Raw genomic sequence first — 22,935 nt, forward strand, 5'->3', positions numbered from 1 at the left:
AAAGTGGTGGGACCAGCGATGCTGTATGATCTGGAGACAGTTGCACTGAGCAAAAGACAGCAAGCAGAGTTGGAGGTCCCAGAGATAAAAATGTTGAGGTTCTCTTTGGGACTTATAAGGATAAATAGAATTGTGAATGAGTCTATCAGAGGGACACCCCTTATTAGATGTTTTGGAGAGAAGATCAGAGAAGCCAGACTGAGATGGTTTGGTCATGTACAGTGGAGGGCTAGTTAACATATTGGTAGAAGAATGCTAAGGCTGGAACTGCCAGGCAACAGGTCTAGAGGAAGACCAAAGAGAATTTATGGATGTAATGAAAAGGGGTATGAAGTTAGTTGGTGTGAGAGAAGAGGATACAAAGAATAGGGTTTGATGGCGGAGGTTGATTCGCTATGGAGACCCCTGGAAGGAGTAGCCAAAAGGAAAAGATCATGTTGTTGTTGTTGTTGTTAACAGCATCATTATTATTATTAATATTATTACTGTTGTTATTGTCATCATTATCATTATTATCACTGGTTTGGTTCTCATGTCCTGTATCATGAAATTTACCACCAACCAACTATGCAAGATGCAACCTAAACACAAGAAAAAAAATGAAAATATGTAGGACCATGGGCGGCACAGCAGTGCAGTAGTTAGCACAAAGGCCCCTGGGGGCCTTTCTGCGTGGAGTTTGAAGTCTGAAGGTACTGAAGAGGTCTCGGACCATCAACATCTAAATGTTGCAAAGAGTGATTTTACTAACACGATAAGGCTTCTTTGTGAAGCCAAAGTACTGAATCTGAAAGCTTTTGCTCATCATAACATTATCCTCTTTTGGAGACCATAGTGCTTGTGACAGTACATTTCTAGATGTTTTAAATACTGTTTTGGATGATTTTCCTTGAAAAATAAGGGTAGTTTATCCAAACTGGAATCCTTATTATGCAGCAGATGACTGAGACAAGGTCTAGATACCTGTAATTCTGTATGGAAGTGATGGACCTAGAATAACAAAGATTTCTGCAGTAAATAATAGTTTCTGGTCAATGTAACACACATTACAGATTTAAAACAAGGCTGGTCGGTATGTGAGTAAAAAGGAAGATGAATTTTCACACTCCTGCTGCTTGGTTTGCATTGGGGTACTTTTTTTTTCGGTATAAGCTGAAGCATGCAACAGCGCCGTTTAATGCAGCAGCCCACGTTTAATGTCTGCACGCCCCTCATTTGTCTGAGCCAATCCATTTAAATGGACTGTTTATCTCTAAACTTAAATATTTCTTTTGGTTCCCCGCAGTCTTGGATTGCAGCCCTATCTCATTGACTCCCTGCTGTGACATCAGGGTAGACTTTAGCTTCTCACCCTCTGATCGTGCAGACTCGTGCAGCCCGATTTTAGACATTTTTCATTATTTACTTTTTAAGTTTTACTTTTCCATTTACTTTTTTTCCACTGTTAATTTCAAGAAATGGTGGCATTTTGGCAGGAGTAATTCATCTGAAAATAAGGTAGAAATTACCTTAAGTGTAAATATTATGATTAAAATAAGTGAGAAATCACTTTAGTATCAGGAAGAACATTCTTAACAATTTAGGGCTGAATTGCTTAAATATTAGTGAGTAATCAGTGATCAAAATATGATTAGGTAATGAGTAAAATGATCAGTCACAAGTCTGCATTTCTTTAAACCGAGCTACATCCCATCATCCGTGCTTGGGTTCTTGTGTCCCTTGATATTCAAGGTTCAAACCTGACCTTGTAGATGTCTGTCACATCTAATCAGAGGTGTATCCTACTCGTGTATCATTATGTTCAGTGTTATAAACTGTACTGTCTTAATGTGCTGGGATGCTGATCTTTAAACATACATACTATTTTAAAGTGACTGCAATGGATCATTAATATGCTTACATGTTGAGATCCTCAAAGATTTGAGAAGATGCTTTTTCAAATGAGTAAAATTAAAAAAAAAAAAAAAACACACAGAAACAAGTGATGCGCTGAACATGGGTAATTTTTATTTAGCTAGTGAGTTACCTAGAGGAGAAAACTGCCTAGCAGTTGATGCCCTGTTGTTTTGGGGGATCCCTGGGAAGCCGAGCAGCTGATGTGGAGGTTTGGGGGTTGGGAATCTTCCAAAAGTGCTTGAGCTGTTGAGGTCAGACAGTGTGATTTCTGCCTGAGGTACATTGCGTACATCAACACCAGGGCAAAAACAGTCACCTGCAGAGGCCCCATCCAGGCCACTGCAGGTTCTACCAGAGCAGGTTTCTCCTCAGACAAATGCACTTCAGAATGATAGAATCACACGAGCGAGAGAGAGAGAGACAGAGAAAGAGAGAGAGGGGGAGAGAGAACAAAAAAAACAGGATGATGTGCACTTGCTGGCACTCCCCAGCCGCCCACTGCATAATCATAATCTTCTGGTACACAGAAACAGATGCAGAAAAGAAGGGAAAAGGTTGGGGGAGGATACATACTATGATTGGCATGACGGTGGCTGTATACCAATTCATTTATACCACCTGTCAATCATCTACAGCCTCTGTCTGAGGAGGAACAGACGGTTGAATACAGATTCAAGTACATTACACATGTCATCTTTAATTTTCTTCATGCCCCCAGTTATGCTTGCCAATATCCCCAGACATTTGAGGCCTTAAAAAAAAAGACAAAAAAGCCCGATTATTTCTCTCGACTACTCTGGTTAATCAGTTAGTTGCCCACAAAACATAATTAAAGAAGAACAGAGTTAGAGAGTTAATTGTATTGGTAGAGGCTGTTTAGGAGGACTGAAAGTGCTTTCAAGACAGTTTTCAATGTGATTTCTTTTTCCCGTGAAACAAGAACACAGGGGTTGATACAGATGAGTCCGTCTACTGTCATGTTCAAGTGTTCACATACATTGTCGTCCTCAGCAGAAACATTGTGACCGCCTTTCCTCCTTGTGGTTAGGCAATATTTTTTTGTTTTGTTTTGTTTTTTTGTTTTTTTTTTAAGGTCCTACATCATTAGTGTTGCAGTTCTAGCAGAGAGCTTGCTTGAAGGTTACTGTTTATTTCTATTGCGCTCCTGGTAAGAGAAAAAAAAACAATACATAGAGATCACTTAAAAAAAAAAAAAAAAATCACTTAGTCACTTAAAAGGTGTCAGAACGGGAGCGAGAGGGAAAAGACACAGACACTGAAAGCAGCTTCAAAACCTGCAGCTCATCCGTGTGGTAAGTTTAAAGGTTTAACTATTATGACCTTCAAGCGGAAATCAAAGTGAAATAATCAGCTTAGAAGGCATTTGCTCACAGTTCATAGATACCAATACATGTAATATCCAAAGTGAGATTTACACAAGTGAACTCCTGTCCCTCTGCTTACATGGGGGATTTTAATGCAAGTGCAGCCATTTAGTTAAACTGACACAGATGTGGCTAATAACTTGGCGACAGATGAAAACATCACATAGGTGACAGCCAATGATGTTACCACAACCTTTCCTCTTTCAGTCGAGAGAGCAATATTGATGCTTTCATGGGGGTGTAGCAACAAAACGCATGTTATTTTAGTCACTGCAAATTCTGGCACGCGTCTTCCATGATTACTGGTGCTCACAATTTCCAAATAATTCTACTGCATGGAAAACATGCACTATTACACATTATTGTGCAGATTCTCTTGCAATCTGGCTAAACTGAGAGTATAAAATATTGCAACAGCTCATTTTAGCCTCAAGACCTGAAGGTACTCAATCACCACTGTGACTGAATACCTTCACCATACTGTAAATTAATGAATGCAGTACATTCCGACATGGTCTATGTTTAAGACAGTCATCAGGTAGATGTTCGTACTCTGGAGAAGGACGGGGCTTTTGTTTTGTTTGTTATGTAAGATCAGAGAGATAGAATTTTTTTTATTCCTTTTGAGGACATTAGAAAAATGTGCTTTCCCATAAAATCTCCCGTTAATGCATATTTTTCTTTCAATCCGGACCGCTGAGAAATCTGAGTGGTGTTTTCGGAAGGGCCCCTTTCGTGCGGCCGATTTGACGGGGCCTTGGAAACGAGGCAGAATATTCTATTTGGGTCTGAGCTGTTTAAGTCACGAGGGCTATGTGAGCTGCGATCAAACGTGTTGCCCACTGCCTCATTAATCGCCCATCTTGGAAACCCACAAGGCCTGGGTGCCGTACATGCATGACATGAGACGTACACAAAGTATCAATCAGTCAGTGCTCTTTTCACCAACTTGATGGATCCCTTAAAACCTAACACAGTTAGTAAGTCAACTAAATCAATCAACCTGGTACTGTTGGAATTCAAGATTTAACTTTTTTTCGCATTAGTCTTAGCTTGTTTGTCTGATACTGTTCTATTTGTCATGGTACTTTGTAAATAATTATACAGCACACCGGCTTCCGTACATGAACACTTGAAAAGTAAATTTGATCACAGCTCAATTTAATAGTCATAACTCTATTTACAATGATAACCAGTATACTGGTTTTAAACGCTGCATTCTAGCAATAGCTCATTTTTTTATTTGCATATATTGTAAATTAGAAACATGATAAACATTGAGAAAGAAAACAATGAGGGGCCAAATGTGTCCGGAGGAGCATCAGAGAGCTCACCTTGGGTCTACAAGTGTGCACAACACTGGCATGAATTCTTATCAGGATAATTTGTGAAATGTGGAAAGAAAAATTGTTTGATACTGAAGGCATGTGTTTCGCAAATCGCTTATCTGTGTTTGGACTCAAAAGCAACAAAATTGCAGCCGCTAAACTGAGCTCATCCTTCAGCCGCAAAATGCACATGCAGTAAAACATACATAACTTTACATCTCAACTATCAAATATTATCAAGTGTGTGAAGTAAAATCCTACAAAAAAAGAAAAAGCACATTGACCTCGAGAGTCTTTTTTTAGGACTTACAATGAGACCGCTCATTCATTCTTTTTTTTGACTGGGTTATTTAGCTTGTTGATGACTTGATTAGGAATTTTCCTGAACAAATAGGAGGCCTCAGTCAACATGGTGGCACCTCCCGCTTTCATCAGACTTCTTCGAGGAAAACTGTTCTGTAGCGAACCTGTCCGTCAAAGCTCTAATCTCTCTGTCTATCCACGAAAAGCAGCTAAAACCGATATTTGGTTGTTTGGCACTCGACCGTCTCCGCTGCTGCGGCTCGCCGTGAGTGAACCTCACAGTCTGCGAGGCTTAAGCACTTAATTACTGCCTGTTTTGTCACCATACATTGGCATTTCAGTAATAACCTACGCTGTTGCCGTCGGCGTTGCTTCACAGCCGCAAACATCTGCACGCTGGCAACACAGTGAGGGTAGGCTGTTGCGGCCCCGTAGTAATCGGCGTGGTTTGCTGGTAAACGCTTTGCCAAAAATCGCAAAAAACGGCAAAGCACATGGCTTTAACGGTTTTAATCCTCCGAAATAGCGGCGTCTTGCTCACCAACACAGCGACAGACCAAACTGTAGGATGTAGAATATCAGGGTCTTAGTGTAGGAATGAGAATGGCGTCACCATTTTCATCGAGAATTAGAATAAGACAACATCAAATGTATCACTTGTGATCATGTATGAATCACGGATCCACTGCAGAGGCTTCTGTCAGCTGTTTATGAAAACAATAGCAGGTGCACTTCCAGTTAAACTGCGTGCATTTGTAAAACAGTTGAAGTTTTTATTTTTTTTAATAATTCTTTGATTGTTTTTTTTTTGTTTGTTTTTTATTTTGTTGTTTGTTTGTTTTTTATTTCTATTCCGAGGAACGCACATGACCAGCATGATACCACATCCATCTCATATTGTGCCAAGAAAACCACGGAGAAGTCAGTCCCCTTCTCCACCCGCCCACAGGTGAGCTCGGCCTGGACTGAAGGAACTAAAGGTAAAGGGACAGACGCAACAAAATTCGGTAGGTACAGGAGGGCGACTTGACTGAGGTAAGCGCTCCTACTCGCCTGAGCCGATAATTAAGTTTGATTTTTAAGTAACCAAGTCCTTGAAATATCCTCCATCTTTATTCAGGTAATACAGCTAACTGGAATCCCTCAAAAACATAAAGACTATGAAATTTCCTCTTATACTGAGACCGACAAAAACAAATGCTCATTTTTATACATAGACAGCCAAATTAATAAATGTAGCACCAACATTTTCGGGACAATAGTAATGTTGAAAAAAAAAACCTTTTGTGAGTTCAGGTAGAAGTTCAGGTAGTTATGCCGGGTTGACAACTCTCAAAAGTTCAGGGAGGACGGGATGAACAATAGACAACAATTAACCTTGTCAGACGCAAGAGGGCGAGGCCTCAGCTGTGCCAGTCCTGTCATGTAAGAGGTCAAGGCTACAAAAGCAGCACAGCGCAATGCTGGCACGATGCAGGATGAAACAGGCTTTCTACTGACAGGTTGTTTTCAGAAGCCTGAAAACATTGACTTGAAATATTTATGAGAAAGTAGCCCAGCGCATATTAACAAGGTCAGCAGCCAGGATTCAATACAGCATCAATGGAGCTCCACCGGTGGTTCAGGAAAATAAGAGAGAGGGTCATGAAGGCAGTTTTCTTAACACAATTAAGTTAGCGTACTGGTTAATGGGAGAATGGATGCAGCACATAGCTGGCATTATGTCTTCCCTGGCTGCATTTTTTTCCTCACAGCAGTAGCATCCCATAGAGATGCCACAACTTAGAATAGCATTTTTCCTGCACCTCTGTTAGAACCACTGCAGCACATATTAGCCTCTTCTGACTTACTCGGCGCACATCTTTTGAGACTACACTAGGGCAAACTAAAGAAAAGAATATCTTCACTGTGGGTTTTAGAAATCTACACTTTCAAACACCTGAGAGAAACCACTCAACTCCGAAGTCCATCACAGCCGTTCGGCGGACCGAGGGCTAACGTTGTTTAGGACTAATATAGCGTGAGGAGCCTGGGGAGAGCAGAGAAGCCTGGTGTTCAAAGGGAGATCAGAGCCTACATCTGCTTTTGTCTGAAAGATGGAATGCCAGGAATGCAGGCTATTTCAGGAAACCTCAACGCATCTAACAGCACATCAGCAGATCATCACGATGTCGACGGTGCAAGGCTGCTGTTGATGAATCAGGGTTTCCTGATGCCGATTATGACTAATGATGACATGTCAATCTGCTGTCAGGCCTCTCAGACTACCATTTACACCAGACAGCTCATTCAAGAACAGGATATTACAGCCTCTGTGCCGGAGCAGGTGGAAACAGATCAGCTGTCTACGGTCTGAGGCAGTGACTCAGTTCAAGTTAACCGTGCTTCGAATCGAATGGTTGCTAAAGGGGGGCATCTAATGCATAAAAACAGGTGATTTAAATAAGATCAGGCTCTGTGTGTGTGTTTGTCTCACCTTCCTCAAAGCCTCTTCCTCTTCCTGACGTTTCTCATAATGTGCAAAGTCATCAAAGATTGAGGTGGTATGCTTGTAAGTGGCAATAATTTTAAGCACTTGTTTGGCTTTCTCCAGGGGCACTTCCTGAGTGTCCCTGGAGTTGGTCACTGGCTTGTTGTCATTGTTTTCCAGCCGGATGTGTCGCAGCTGGTTGTTGGGCACGTCTTTGATGAAAACCCACTTCACCTCAAACTTGCCCTTCCACTTGTCCTGAGACCAGACACCTGCATAGGCATTGTAGTCCACCGACGAGCGCATCTCGGCCACGCCGCAGAAGTGCCCGCTGCCGTTGACACTGAACAGCAGGTACAAGGGCCCCTTGCTGCCCAGTGAGCGGTAGGCACCGTCCAAGCGCTTGTTGCCATGTTCTGTACTGCACCAGATAGAGTACTTGATTGACCTGTGGATATCATCTTCTGAATAGCTCTTGATAATGAAAACGCGTCCATTTTTCAAGTTCCAGTCAAACTCTTTGGGGTTATAATTATTGAGGGCACGGAGTTTCTCCAGCACGGGATGCACTTCTCCGGAGCATGGGGAGGCACTCAGTGGGACTCCCACACCTAGACTAAAGCCCTCGCCCCGGTTCCTGGGGGCCACCCACCGGCTGGGTGGTGGGCCGGGATGCGGGGGCTGCTGCTGATGAATGGGCTGCGGGGGGCCGGGTTGAGATGGGAGGTGAAGGTGCGGGGGGCCGGGGGCGAGGGGCTGATGGTGTTGGGGGGACTGCAGAGACTGGAGGTGGAAGGGCTGGTGTTGGTGCTGGGGCTGGTGTTGAGGCTGAGGGGGCAAAGGGTTCTGCAGTAAGGCCTGGGGCTGAGCTAGGAGAGGTTGCTGTACCAGAGGCTGTGAGGGCATCATAGTCTGAGCTAGAGGGGGCTTGTTCAGGGAGCCCTTATCATCCCAGGTACCAATGTTCATGTTGTGCTTTATGGGAGGTGGAGGAATCGCAGGCCCCCCACCCATTCCCATGTTGACTTTGGGCTTGGCCTTTGGTTGTGGCTTGGCTGGCTTCTTGGCAATTGCTGCCCAAGAAGCAGGTTTAGCTGCCGATGAGCTAACAGACGGAGGGAGGTTATTGGCTGCCATACTGCTCATACCTGCAGTGCCTCCTAGCGGTGAGCCCACAGTTTTGGTGACAGGCGCCACCATGTCCGTACCCAGTTTTAAGCCAGCCATACCCTGCTCGATGCTATTCAGCACCGGGATCTTACTGAGCTGGGAGTCACTTCCAAAGCCTGCCTGTCCATCCGTGATAGCCCGTCCCAGTGAGCTGGGGGCATAGCCGTAGCTGTTACTGTACACTGAGCTCTGTGTGGACTGACCCTGGGAGACACTGGTACCCCAGGTGGAAAAGTCTGCATTGCCAGGGAAGAAGTTGAAGCCATGCTGGCCAAGGAAGGGCGGAGTGTTCCCCAAGGCGCCCGGCTGGCTGAACACGCCATCGGGGATGAAGTGCGGTTCGCCATTGCTCATCTGTCCATAGGTAGTTAGGTAGGGCATAGGAGGGTCTCCTGCGGTGGACCAAGCAGCCTCTCCCAGAGAGTAAGGAAAACCAATGGATGGAGCATAGTAACTGGGCATGTAGGGATCAGACATGGGTGGATAGCTGTTACTCTGTGCAACATAGAGAAAAAAAAAAAAAAAAGAAAAGTTGAATAAGACATGAGAAAAGTTGAAACAAAAGTGAAATGCACGGTACAGAGTTAATGCCCACAAAAGAGCATAAATGTACTTTTCGTGACACCAAAAGTGAATAATGGGATTTTGTGGAGTTGTTGTGGAACAGATGAAATCTGAAAGAATGATAATAGTCATCCATCTCTAATATGCAACTAATTTCCCCGGAGTGTGAGCTTATGAACTTGGTACCGGCCAAATAGTAGCGTCCGGTGTATCCAAATGTCAACCCCCAACATGGTGTATGGAATTTATTACCTGATTTGTCTGGCTGCTTAAATAAGGCTCAAAGTCATCATCATTCACACCATCCTTTTGATGCATTGATCCGTTTTGCACTAAGTATGGGGGGAGAAAGAGAATAGTGAATGATCATGTGGCAGATCTGACTCTTAAAAAAAACAAGCTTGAGGTGTCAAGTATTTACACTATTGACAATCCCCTTGGGTTTTTTTGGTGCACATGGCTACAATGATAGATAAACGATGTTAAAACAACTGACATGTTATCACTCGGTTAAATATTCTGCAGTTTAGCAGCAGCTCGAGGGAACTGCCAACCGTGTATGTGGATCAAAAAACACTGATGTAAACAAGTAGCCTTACCTTTATTTCCTTGTCCTTTAGGTCTCTGAAGTAGTTGATGGGAGAAAAAGGGGGAGACTGTCAGATCACGACAGCAAAACAAGAAACACACACACACACACACACACACACACACACACACACACACACACACACACACACACACACACACACACACACACACACACACACACACACACACAGAGGCAGCTGGATACATGGCCGTCGGCTGTTAGCAGCAGCAGCCCGGATGTTAACATTTTACAGGTTGCTTCGTCTCGCTGACCGGATGTTAAAAACGCTCCGGCGTCCGGTAAACGCTGCCGCATCGGGTGACCGGCTCCAGCCAGCGCTCTCTGTGCGGGCCTGCGTTCCCGGCTAACGTTAACATGCTATCTTGTGATTGGAGACTTTTTTGTGGATCCGTTTTGATCTGCCATCCCAGCCCGATCAAACTGTTGACGGCAAAGTTTCATTCCCCCTCCACCCTCCACCGACACCCCCCGCAAACCCGCACGGCTCGGTTTGTCAGCTCACCAACCTGGTCGACCGTGGTCGCAGACATCCTCCGGGAACCGAGAGTGAGCACTGTCGGTGAGACTGTCGGCGGCTTCCCCCCCTCCTCCTCCTCCACCACCACCACCACCACCTCCCCCCGCTGCCTCTCTCGGTTCTCCGGTGCTCTCCTGGTTCGTCTCCCGGACTGTCCAATCCCTCTGTTAGCGTAGAGGCAGCGGGGTTTTTTTTGTCCTCAGACCTTACGACGACGACGACGTCAAACGACGACTAAATGTCCGGAGGTGGCGTAGATTAACCGTGTCCAGTATCCGGCGGCGGATCGCCAGTCGATCGGTTTACCGACTAGTGTTTTACTGGAATATTCATTGCCATCTTCCACAATGGCGGCTCGGCTTTGACTCCCGCTTCCGTTCCGTTCCGCTTCTCCGTGACCTTCCGCCTGTGACGCTCTGAGTCATGTTACGAACTGACACTTCACATGACGGTCACAAACACACGACATCCCCTAGCCGCATCTCTTTCAGACCCCACCACCACCAAAAAAGAAAAAAAACACGGCGATCTTAGCGGTGTGCTCTCGATCCAAACGAGATTTGCGGTCTAATCACGTCGTCGTGTGTCTGCCTGTTTTATTTACCTCAACCAACCTTCTTGGGAAAAAAGACAACAACACGATAATCTCTGGGACCACTGTTTTTTTTTAACTTGTTTGTTTTCCACTCAAATAACATTTAAAAGTCAGATGCCAATAGTAAAGATTCAGTATTGTAAGTTTAAATAATGCCACTTATGTGTAAGTCTTAGCTAGCCTATTTGTTATTAAACATGTATATTCTGTATTAGTGTGCTGTCACAAATGTTTGCTTGTATGGGGAATTGTTGCCGCAAAGCACATTCGCGACAGTGATTTTTTCTTATTAAGACCTAAGGCAGCAGTGGTAAAACATGTGAGAGGGAACAAACTGTTTTTTTGAAGAGTGTTTGTACTTTTGATGTTTCCCTCTCTGCTACATAAATAACTAAGTTGGGTTTATCAGATTCTTGTAAGGTAAAACCTCTGTAAACATAAATATATATTATAAGAATATGTCTAGGTTGTGCAAATACTGCCCTTTTCTCTAAGGAGAATTTGCGGAGGGATGATCTTCAACCATTAGTTGTCAGCACGGTACTGCCGCGTATTCTCGCGATACTTCCCCTCAGTGGTTTGGGAAGCAGTATGGCAGCCGTCGCACTGAGGTCTTGCCGGAGGGGACTTTCACATATTTTAAGCAATGGGGTGCTCGCCGCTTCGTCTACGAGGCAATTAGAAGGTTTGTTTGACTCCCCGTCATCTCTTTCCTGGTCCGTGGGTCACCTAAAACGGCATTTTTAATCCACGATAGGGGGTGTGGCGCTGACGGATTGCGTCAACTTCAACGTTTGGGGATTGTGAACGGTGCGCTGTTAGCACCTGGTCCTGTTTTGCGCCATCCCCATTGTCTTTCATACTATTTCAGCCTTGTAATGATAAGAAATGTGCCAAAATATGTGTGCATCTGTATGCATCTGTATCTGTATGTGTTGGCCGTGCTAATGGTGTTAGCCATGTGTCCGATACCTTTGAATCCAAGAAATCTATTTTTTTTTGGCAATTAATGCACTGGTGTCACCATTGACAGTTATTTCTGTCACTTGTTTTCCTGTATAGATACTATACTATTCCTTGTCGTGTCTTGACAGGAGACAGAAGACACAAGTCCACAGTTCAGTATGCTTCACGTCCAGATCTCCCAAAGCTGGCCTACAGGAGAGTGAAGGGGAAGAGCCCCGGGGTGGTCTTCCTCCCAGGGTATGGATCCAATATGAACGGACAGAAGGCAGAGGCACTGGAGGAGTTTTGCAAGTCACTAGGGCACTCGTACCTCAGGTAAGCTGTCAAGACCCAACGGTGTGCAGAGCAGACTGGATCTGGAGAAGGGTGACTTTGTGGGAGTCTTATCACTCAACTAGGAGAAGAGCCATTTTTCACTGAGGTTGCAAAATGTAGAAACGGTCTAGAAGAACTTGAATGTTTGATGAAGTGACAATGTTCTGATGCTTTACAACATGTCACCCTCTCCCCATCTTGCTGAAGATTCCCCGAACATAATGGTCCTGCACTTCCAGTCTTAGCTTTTATTGTAAATTTAAACCCTGAAACACCTGTAAAATTTGTAAGATAAAAGTTTTGCAACCCCAAAACGTGACTTACTGAGTGTGACAAGGCTTACAAAAGTTAACCCTAGTATGACATATATGTCCATTCACCCATAACACTTTCACAATTTTACCCAGGCTAATGGAGACGTCAATAAATGACATTTTCAATTACTGTCCTCAAATTTAATCAGAGAATTGAATTCTCTGGCAACAATACATTTGATTTTAGATGTTGCTTATTTGGAGAAAGAAATTTTTTTGTGTGAGTAAGTATGAAAAACAATAGTTTAAAAAAAAAATCAAAATTTAAATAGTCCTGTGAAACATCTGTTCATAAGGGCCCTGGGCGAGAAGACAAGCAATAATTCCACATTTAGGGGGTTATGTAGTCAATTGCTTTTAGTCATGGTGTTTAGGGAGGGTAAAAAAACTCAGTTTCTCCTCTCCCATATTGCTTTGCTTTGCTGTAGCCATATATAACCATGGCACACTTCCACAGATTTGACTACACAGGACATGGGGCCTCTGAGGGACTGTTAGCAGAAGGAACTATCGGTACATGGAAAAAAGATGTCCTTTATGTCCTGGATGAACTAGCAGACGGGCCACAGGTAAATATACCTTTATTCATGTTTTAGAATTGTCAGGGATTGGAACATTTTTTAATTTCCTTTGCAAAAGTTGGAATGGATGACAGCAAACTGGATGGGAAAGTGTGCAAATATGGAGAACACATTTAAAGATACAACATAATGTTAGAGAGCGTTAAAGAGCTGCAAAAAAAGAGCCCCAGAAGTTTCTTGATAGTACTTCCTCTGCTGCGAAATCGCAGTAAGATTTTGGTTTTGTTATAGTTCTATGTCAAATGGCTTATGTGTCCAACAACACAGCAAATGTGAGGCACATAGACCAGGACCCCTATCCAGCTTGATCCATGAACAAGATCATTTTTCTGGTATGCTCCATTTTCGTGGCCATATGTATTATGATTATCATTATTATTATTATCATTATTATTATTGTTGTTATAATTGTTGTTGTCTTTATTCAGTTACGTTCCTGTGCAATGATTAAGAAAAGGAATCCAAAAACTTCATATACCTCATCAGCCTGTTTATGAATTACTTTAGTCAGTGATAGCTAGCAAGAATTAGCAGTGGTGTGAATTTAAATAGTCTTGGCTTTCTGGGAGGCATTTGGGCAACAGAAGAAGAAATAATCTAATTGATGGGTTTCTTTTACATGGTTAAATCTACTAAATGCACGTTAGCTTGTAAATATTGCAAGCAGGACATTACCAGACAGTGAAGTAGTAATGTTGTACAAAAATGGGATCCATTTATTGCACAGCTGCATCTTTGCTCACTCTTTGAACTTTTTAAATCCAATAACAGTTACTGTGTTTACCCCTTTTAATGTCCTGTACATGATTTCTAAATGTGAATCGATGTACTTTTCTAATGTGAGACTGTACTCTCAGGCATCTATGTCACTACTATTGTCACTGTAATCATTAGACATACATATGGTGTAAATTAAATCAGTCTCTCTTTTATCCAGACTATGCTTTTGAAATCTCTTTGACGGCATATAAAAAGTAAATTGGCCAAGTACCAAAAGGAAATCCATTATTTGAAGGAATGAACACCTTTTCAATAATTTTTCCACAAGATGGCAGTGTAACCATATCTGTGGCAACTTGCCACTGTTGAGTGCAGTGCATGGCTGAGTAGTGCTTTGTGTGATTGAATGCCTCCCATTAGATTTTTCTGCATATTGCTCTTCTGGGTGGTTTTGAAATTTACAACCCGTTGACGGTACATTAACTTATTCGTAGATACTGGTGGGTTCAAGCATAGGGGGTTGGCTCATGCTGCTGGCAGCCATTGCACGACCAGAAAAGATTGCTGCTCTGGTGGGCATTTCCACTGCAGCTGACCACCTTGTCACGTCCTTCAATGCTCTTCCTTTGGAGGTGAGACCATCAAATCCTTGTAAATGTTGTATTGTATATGGTTTCTCAGTATCTTATTCCTAAACTTTTATATTTATTTAGTTACCGTACTTTCCAGACCCCCTTCTGATTCAGATTTGACTGTTTTTATATTTGCAGACAAGAAAGGAGTATGAGGAGACCGGGGAGTGGACAGTGCCAACCAAGCACTCAGAGGAGGGTGTTTACAAGTTTAGCATGGACTTTCTGCGAGAGGCTGAAAATCACTGTGTGCTCCAGAGTCCCATCCCGATTACCTGTCCTATTCGTCTCATTCATGGGCTCAAGGATGACGATGTCCCCTGGCACATCTCAATGCAGGTGGCAGAGCGTGTCCTCAGTCCTGATGTCGATGTCATCCTGCGGCGACACGGCCAGCACCGCATGTCTGAGAAAGATGACATCAAGCTCATGGTCTACACCATTGATGATCTCATAGACAAGTTGACCACCATGGTCTGAGCAAGGGAGGGCGATGTGCATTTGAGAGGTTGCTGAGTTGAGGAAAGAAGGACTGTGTTTATTGGAACGGCGACCCTCGAGGAAATTACCAAACAATGGCATCTTTATCTGCCAAATGTGACCTCCATCTTTTGTTACTCTCCTCATATCCTGTCTGTCAGTTCAACAAGCTGTTATTGTGTAAGGGAACTCTCCTGCTAGTTGGTCCCTTCAATCTTCAGGTTGCATTTGTGCGTGTTCCACATATTCTGTCAAATTTTGTTCAGTTGATACCAGGTCTGCCTGTGCTGCTGTTCACGCTCCTATCCCTCCTTCTTTAGTAAGATGTATAGTTTCCTGTGCCTTTTTAAACCACTTTACACCCATTTCGGCCAATAAAAGTCTGCACATTAAAGTGCAGGTCTCAGTTATTGAAATGATACCACACACAAGTACCAACACCAAACAGTGCATTAAAAAAAAATCAGTAAACAGCAATTAAAAAGTGGTCACAAGTTCTGTGCTGCTTATCAAAATCTTTGAAGTTGTACTTGTATCAAAAGAAAGATAATTCATCTTCAAATTGTCAAAGTCTGGTCCCAAATTATTCCACAGTGACTACCAAACTGAAGTAAACTGAATTAAACGACAGAACAACAAAATGAGAGGTTTCAGTGAATCTACACAAGACTCAACAGCAAGAAGTCCAACAATCTTTGTACAGTCTGCCATAAGAGTATAATCAAATCACGATTGGGCATGTCTGCTGTAAGTTCGGGCTTCGTCAGCTGCAAGGATTTCATTATTTTTTTTCCCAAGAGGAAGGCGATGTGACCCCCATCCTCTCCTTTCACAGTGAAGTCTGCTGAATGGTGCCTCTGGCCTGTTTATTAGTAACGTGCAATTGGGCACTAGCTGGACTATGCTCAGTGGCGTGAAACCAACTATTTGCTTTCAGACCCACTTAACTGTAGCTGTGACCTTTAAATATGAAGTCAGTCATCTTTGAGTCCTAACCTCAGCAACAGATCATCAATCAGGGGTGCACACAAAGACTGATGCATCCGGTGGTGTTCTGCATTATGTTATTGCAGCATGATGTTTTGTGCACGCAGCAGACCTATATGTACATGCCTTTTTTGTTTTTTTTTCCCTGGTAGTTTCGTAAAAATGAAGCAGCACCGTGTCCAAATTGTTGGACCGAATTCCCCCACAGTCAACTCCTAATGAATATGAAACAAAATAAATGGCCGCCACAGATGAAAGAGCCTGACATCTGAATGATTTATGACATGGTGGGTGGACGAACACTTGAGAGTTCCCGGAACAACATGGTTTGAAGTGTCAAAATTGGAAAATATTGCAATATCTAAATCAGTCGGATCCAGGCGCCGTGGTTTATTCTGACGATGCCCAACGTCGAATGCGCACTTCACTGACCACAGTCCGGCAGCATTGTCACATCGGATTGTTGCTCTGGGAGTCTCACCCTGACCCCTCCTGGAGGAACAGGCGTATAAAACGAGCGTCTCGCCCCTCCCGGACACAGTGGGCTCATCCCAACCCGCCTGTCCTGCGCTTCATGGATTCTTCGGCAGGTCAGCATCCTCAGCTCTCTGCGAAATAACACGGGGACGCGGACGAATCCGACCGACCTCCCATCTTCGGTAAGTCTCTCCAAGCACCGACACGCTCCGGGGTTGGACAGGGGAGCATCCCATCCAAGCAGTCCCGTGCCCGTGGTGCCAAATGGATGCGGTCCTCGCACGGTTTGACTTTGGGCTCCCACGTCACGATCTGCAGGATGCACGCGTTGTTATGCTTATGCTGTCACATTATTAGATGACGGAACTTTTTTTTCTTTTTACGTTATTACTGTTACTATTAATCTAAAATAACTTCCACAATTGCGTTCGATAGGAGACGTTTACGCATTTTACATCATTTTACACGCGCGAGGCAGACTTGTGCAAACTAATTGAATTATATCCAGTTGCAGGTTATATATAGAACAAGTGTCCAGGGCATGAATGCGGGTTTTGTACTCAGGGGACTCCCCCCTCACCACACTTCACTTTTTTTTTTTTTTTTAAATTGCATCATTTAATTTGCTTCATTATGGCTGCCACTGGCTCAGTCTTGAACCGTCATTCTGCCGCTGCGCTCAGCATGCCGGAAACTGGCTTGCTCGTTACCATAGCAATAGGAGGGCTCGTCCCTATTCGGGACAGCTGCCAGAGACCACACCCTTACAGTCGCCAGAGACGTTGGGTGGACGGAGCTGTGCAGAGAGGTGGTGCAGGTGATGCTGGAATAACTGTTTTTATCATGCCCGTTTTGATGCTGGTGTTATTGCCACTGAAGGGTATTTTATTTTATTTTATGCGTTTATTTATTTTTTAATTTTACTTTACAGTTATATATTTTTTTATTTCATATTTGATTTCTTTATTTATTTCATTTTATTTTTTTTATATCTGTGAGCATTTTTAAAAGTGAGAATGGATGTCATTCAATCATTACATTACATTACAATCAGTTGGCAGATTTATCCAAAGCCACTTATAAGAAATCTGAATCAGACTGCAGATGCTGTTGAGCACTAAATGGAATGAAACTTGAGCTTCAATTTCAGATTGCTTTTCTCTCTTTCCAGGGTTCACATAGAGTGTTTCAAGAGCTGCCATGGCGAACAGGGGGCCCAGTTATGGACTGAGCCGAGAGGTGCAGGAGAAGATTGAGCAGAAGTATGACCAAGACTTGGAACAGCGGCTGGTGGACTGGATAGTGGCTCAGTGCGGAACAAACACTGACAGGCCACAGCCAGGCAAGCAGAACTTCCAGAAATGGCTGATGGATGGAACAGTGAGTGGCTGCTCTCCCTTAAAATAGAAGTTTCCATTCAATTATTTATGCTGTTATGTAACAGATTTACTATCATCCTAAAAGAGCCCGTGGAGATAACACAGTCGATTCACAAGTGAGCCTATAAAGCAAGTGATTTTTTACAATTTTATTAAATAGTATTGATCCAAAATTATAATTTTTTAATTGAAAAAAAAGGCATTCATCGGAAGTATCTGCATTGAATAAGCAAATATTGGATTTTACTGCCTTGACTTAACAATGCCTGTCCTCCCAATGTAAAATGTTATTACTGTAAGACCTCATTACCGGCCAATCATTAAATGCACCCCGCACATTGCTGCACGGCAGTCTAACATGACATTCCAGCTGCCCTCTTTTCTTGGAAAAAAAGGAGGCGTTGAGATAAAGCCATCACATGAGCTAATTTTGGTGTCAGCTGTAACATCACGCGAGACGGATGCAATCCAACATGACCATGCTATCTATAAATCGACGGTTCAAAATTGTACCGATAACCGCAATAAATTCACAGATCAAAACAAATGTTTTTTCACAACCTTTCTCAGTGAAGGATCATGAACAGACATGATCCTGATCCTGTGATATAATCGAAATATTATTGCTGTGTCCCAGATTCTGTGTAGGCTCATCAACAGCCTTTATCCAAGGGGGAAGGAGCCCATAAAGAAGATTCCTGAAACTCAGATGGCCTTCAAACAAATGGAGAAGATCTCTCAGTTCCTGCAGGCAGCGGAGGCTTATGGGGTTACAACAACTGACATATTTCAAACAGTAGACCTTTGGGAAGGTAAAGGGGTCTTTTAAAAGAGGAATTGAAAATGTTCCTGAGGTTTGAATCGTCAGTTTATGGTAAAACTTTATCCGCTCTTTTGCTAAAGGAAAGGACCTAGCCGCAGTCCAAAGAACCCTTATGGCTCTGGGAAGTGTGGCTGTCACGAAGGATGATGGCCATTATAGAGGTGACCGCGACTGGTTCCACAGGTAACATAAAATAAGCTGAGATCTGGTATCTTTTGTTCTTTTAAATAGCATGCACACAGTTTCTTCATTATCCTCTAACTCTCCTTGCAACTGTCATATGTGTGAAGGAAAGCCCAGGGGTATCGGCGAGATTTCACTGAAGAGCAGCTGCGTCAAGGCCAGAGTTTGATCGGCTTGCAGATGGGCAGCAACCGTGGGGCTTCTCAGTCAGGCATGACAGGCTATGGTATGCACCGCCAGATCATGTAGACCACTCAGTGAAAACCCCCAGCACTGCTTCCAGAACCTTATTTTACACTAACAAACATAGTTCACACCCTTCCCTTGCTTTTGCAGCACTTGCTATGTTAACCTCAATTTCCCTGGAATTGCTGCTTCCCCACATCCACCTCTTAACAAAAAGCTGCATATCTCCAACAAACACCCATCCTCCTGGTCTCTTCCATTTGGCCTTGCAGCATAATTTCCCTTCCCTCCCATGTCCAAATGACAACTTAATGTGGAACCCAAAGTGCAGCGTCAATTTTGTCATATACACAACTGAAGATTGAAAACTGAATGCAAAAAGCCATCAGTATTTCACACATGTATAAATACACAAGGCCTCTGTTACAGCATGTTGTATGCTATTTTTCTGTATTCATGCATATATTGATTTGCATATATCATTGTTTGTTTTAGGACGGGCTGTTACTGTTGTTTAGCCTTAAAGTGAATAGAACTCAGTGACTAATGATGTATCTGCCATCATGTCTGAAGACTGATGCAGTTTCCTCTGTAACCAAATCAACCTCACTTTGTGCCTGGTTATGGGACTACAGAGACTGGGTCCTGATATATTGGCCTCAAATTATAAATAAGTTTCATTAATTCTGAGCCATACCCTTTTGTTATTGTTATTATTGATTACATTTATTATCATAATGTGTCCATTCTATGGGTTATTGTGCAGTAGCTGTTGCCATTGTGACATTGCCATTTTTGGTGTCAGATGAAGACATTGCTTGAATGTGCACTTTTATGTATTGCCATGTTTATATTTTTTTAGATATATTTATATCTGGAGGCTGTTGGAAAAAAAACAACAATAATAAATAAATGAACATGTATTGTGTCCATGTGTACCCAAGCTTGGTAAATAGATGGGAAGGCAGTAGTGTTTACTGGGTGTTAGTGTTGTGAATACATGTTTTTTCTCCTCTTATCTTGGTTTTACGTTTCAGCTCCTCCCTTGCACCCATCCCTCCTGTCTCTTCTCGCTGTTTGTAATCTAATAGAAAGCCAGCAGGACAGCATAGTGATTAGTGGAGAGTCTGCTCTTGGCGCACGTGGGCTTTCGCCCTTCCCCAGTGATCCCAATGTACGATGTATTCCTCTCACTGTTTTTTCATTTTCAAATAATGATACTTCTATTTGTGATCCAAACAACACTTACAGTGTTACAGTGAGTTCTCTTCAACTACGTTTTATTGTTGCTTATGAAAATGTGTCTGTTTTTGGCAGCTTTTACTGCCTTATGAAAGAATTCTAAAGATGGTCACAGCATCTAGATGAAAATCTGAGGGGTGCATTCCGGGAGAGAGATTAAAATGATGTTTGTCTAAGGCATTCTGGTGTATTAGGGTTGAACTACCGAGCTGAAAGGTCACCTTTTATGTCAACGATCCATTTTATGAGGTCATTTTTTTCGTGTGACATTTTCAAGAGCAGCAGATAGAAAAGCATGCATTAATCAAAATAAGAAGTCTAAAGCGATTAAGTTTAATACCCTTCTAGACATTTCGGGACAGTTTAGATGGTCCCTTTTATTACCATATGTTTACCATGCTTGTGTCTTTAGCCAAATATAACCTAAGTTCATATTTTCTTTTTAACATATCTTATCAACTTATTATCTTCTTACACAATTGTGGAGTCTTGAAGGTCCTAAATAAACTTTTATAACTATTTTGACATTTGGGGACAGTTTTGATAGTCCCTTTTATTGCCATATAATGTTTACCATGCTGTCGTCTTCAGCAAAACATAGCCAGAGTTCATATTTCTTTTTAATATATCTTATCATGTTATTTTCGAGTCACACACTTGTGCAGTCCTGAATATTAAACTTTAATACTGTGACAAAAATAGAAGCTAATGTGGTACCAAACTATGAATTGAAGTGGGCAGTATTTTATCATTGCATTAAAACTGTCATTAAATAATTGCTTCATGCTTAATTTCACAACATTGGAATGGACTGTTTGGCCTTTGGCATGTGTCAACCTCACAGACACATTTATTTTTAGCTTATTAATCGTCCAACCCGATGGATGACAGGTGATGTGTAACTTGTAGGGGGTAGACTCAATAAGTAAGCTAAGGCCTCATCCAGCCAATCAGATCGCTTGGAAAGACAGCGGTCGCAAAAGGTCCAAAGTTTTTGTCAGTCATGAGTTCTTAGGCTGGAGTCTTTGCGATCTTTTGCCCGCTGTGCCTCTCTGGGTCTGATTACACCCTTTGAAGAGACTATTTCAGCCTGTATGCATTTGAGTAAATTGTTTTTTTGTGTGCTTATCTTTTTTAAGCGTAGCATGCTCTTAATGTAACACCTTACAGTCTAAGAGGGTCACGTGTTTGGGATATTAGTCTTTTTTGAGACTGGTCCATCAAGAATAATGTTTCAGAGAACCTTTAGGGTCACGCTGTTGCTCCTTTTGCTGGCCGTCAGGTGTGTGGCCCAGGACGCGGCCCAAAGTAAGGGCTGTGTTTGTGGTTATCCTGGAATCCCAGGAGACCCTGGACACAATGGCACACCTGGTCGAGATGGTCGAGATGGACTTAGAGGTGATAAAGGTGACAGAGGTAAATGAAAAAAAAGACTCTCTTCACATTCATTTGCACACAATAGTTTTAAATTGATCTTTTTAGATGAGGGTTTCATTAACCTCATTTGTAACAAGAATACATTGTTGATTGCCCATGGAAAGGTGAAATGGGTCTGAATGGACCACCTGGCAAAGATGGAGATAAGGGAGCCCCGGGGGATCCTGGTATGTATTAAGAACAAAACAGACCATTTAAATGACAGCGCAAGAATCTGTAAAATCTGAATTGTATTTGAACATTTGTCAGATTATCTCAGTTCCTAATATTCGTATTTGTTTGTTTGTTATGCAGAATTTGGATTTAAGACAATGGATGTAAAAATGGTTACTTCAATATAGGAAATGCTATTTTGTGCTAATCATTTCTAGGTGGGCCCGGTCCAATAGGGTTGAAAGGAAAACGAGGGGATAACGGGGAACGGGGGCCTCCGGGAAAATTGGGGCCCCAAGGGGTCCAAGGACCCGCTGGTCTAAAAGGAAATAAAGGAGAGCTTGGTTTGCCTGGACCTCAAGGACCTAAAGGTGATTTAGGTGCTCTCGGACCAGAAGGTCCAAAAGGGGAAATTGGCCTTCGGGGAGATCGAGGAATTCAAGGCCCGATCGGACCCCCTGGCAGGCCAGGACCGAAGGGGGAAATTGGTGTTCCAGGCCACAAAGGTAATATTGGCTATCGTGGAGAAAGAGGGTTCCGTGGAGATAAGGGAGATACGGGTGAGAAAGGAGATGCGTTTGTAATACCTCAAAGTGCTTTCTCTGTAGGATTGACTGCTCGGTCTAAACTCCCTGCGGCTAATGCACCCATCCGGTTTGACAAGATTATTTACAATGAACAAAACCATTACGATCCACAGACTGGAAGATTTACGTGCTCAGTAGCGGGCGCTTATTATTTCACCTATCATATCACAGTCTTCTCCAGAAATGTAAAGGTTGCTCTTGTGAAGAATGGTTTAAAGATAATCCACACTACGGACAACTACCAGAGCAGTGAGGATCAGGCAGCAGGTGGTGCTGTGCTTCACTTGCAGGAAGGAGACAAGGTGTGGCTGCAAGTGGCTGGAGGAGAGCTGTTCAATGGGCTCTTCGCTGATGAAGACGATGACACTGTATTCTCCGGGTTCATTATCTTTGGGGCCTGATCACTCCATAATTCTGACATAAATCAGCAAACCATCCTTAACTTTAATTCATTAGTATTCAGGAATTATGTATAGACTTTTCAAACAGCAGCCCATCTCACAACGATTTTTTTAGGTTATTGAGTCTCAATGTTTTATCACACTTTAATCTTATATGTAATCATACAAACTGCAATGCAATAAAATTCATGTGAAATTTGAGCATAACTGCAGAATGATTCATATGATGTT

The 22,935-nt window shown here is 42.8% G+C and overlaps 4 protein-coding genes across 7 annotated transcripts; 3 read left to right on the top strand and 1 right to left on the bottom strand.

Annotated features, from left to right (window-relative positions):
• Positions 1 to 1,985: 1,985 nt before the first annotated feature.
• ythdf3 (YTH N6-methyladenosine RNA binding protein F3) lies at positions 1,986 to 10,971 on the bottom strand. 2 transcript variants are annotated; one of them, XM_086151294.1, is made up of 5 exons: positions 10,236 to 10,971; positions 9,716 to 9,740; positions 9,369 to 9,448; positions 7,389 to 9,047; positions 1,986 to 5,473 (listed from the first exon to the last, which is right to left on the bottom strand). In XM_086151294.1, exons 1-5 carry the CDS (start codon positions 10,257 to 10,259, stop codon positions 5,450 to 5,452), a joined length of 1,812 nt encoding a protein of 603 aa, XP_086007420.1. In that variant the 5' UTR covers positions 10,260 to 10,971; the 3' UTR covers positions 1,986 to 5,449. The 2 variants fall into 2 exon arrangements, with proteins under 2 accessions (XP_086007420.1, XP_086007419.1); XM_086151293.1 differs by having other exon boundaries at positions 1,986 to 3,061; positions 10,236 to 10,964.
• abhd10b (abhydrolase domain containing 10, depalmitoylase b) lies at positions 9,957 to 16,088 on the top strand. Of its 2 annotated transcripts, none has more exons than XM_086151295.1 (5): positions 9,957 to 10,288; positions 11,936 to 12,122; positions 12,894 to 13,005; positions 14,232 to 14,369; positions 14,508 to 16,088. In XM_086151295.1, exons 1-5 carry the CDS (start codon positions 10,084 to 10,086, stop codon positions 14,847 to 14,849), a joined length of 984 nt encoding a protein of 327 aa, XP_086007421.1. In that variant the 5' UTR covers positions 9,957 to 10,083; the 3' UTR covers positions 14,850 to 16,088. The 2 variants fall into 2 exon arrangements, with proteins under 2 accessions (XP_086007421.1, XP_086007422.1); XM_086151296.1 differs by lacking the exon at positions 9,957 to 10,288 and adding an exon at positions 11,377 to 11,526.
• A 276-nt stretch (positions 16,089 to 16,364) lies between these two features.
• Positions 16,365 to 19,812, top strand: tagln3b (transgelin 3b). 2 transcript variants are annotated; one of them, XM_086151297.1, is made up of 5 exons: positions 16,365 to 16,495; positions 17,485 to 17,693; positions 18,330 to 18,504; positions 18,596 to 18,698; positions 18,806 to 19,812. In XM_086151297.1, the coding sequence occupies exons 2-5, from the start codon at positions 17,514 to 17,516 to the stop codon at positions 18,945 to 18,947; spliced, it is 600 nt and encodes a 199-aa protein (XP_086007423.1). In that variant the 5' UTR covers positions 16,365 to 16,495; positions 17,485 to 17,513; the 3' UTR covers positions 18,948 to 19,812. The 2 variants fall into 2 exon arrangements, with proteins under 2 accessions (XP_086007423.1, XP_086007424.1); XM_086151298.1 differs by lacking the exon at positions 16,365 to 16,495 and adding an exon at positions 17,086 to 17,130.
• A 1,860-nt stretch (positions 19,813 to 21,672) lies between these two features.
• Positions 21,673 to 22,791, top strand: c1qtnf9 (C1q and TNF related 9). Its single transcript, XM_086151635.1, has 3 exons — positions 21,673 to 21,730; positions 21,953 to 22,087; positions 22,250 to 22,791. Exons 1-3 carry the CDS (start codon positions 21,673 to 21,675, stop codon positions 22,702 to 22,704), a joined length of 648 nt encoding a protein of 215 aa, XP_086007761.1. The 3' UTR covers positions 22,705 to 22,791.
• The last annotated feature ends 144 nt before the right edge of the window (positions 22,792 to 22,935 follow it).

The sequence above is a fragment of the Fistularia commersonii genome, chromosome 8 (genome assembly GCF_037954325.1).
Source record: "Fistularia commersonii isolate RoL2024-O1a breed Wild chromosome 8, RoL_Fcom_v1.0, whole genome shotgun sequence".
Taxonomy (NCBI): Eukaryota; Metazoa; Chordata; class Actinopteri; order Syngnathiformes; family Fistulariidae; genus Fistularia; species Fistularia commersonii.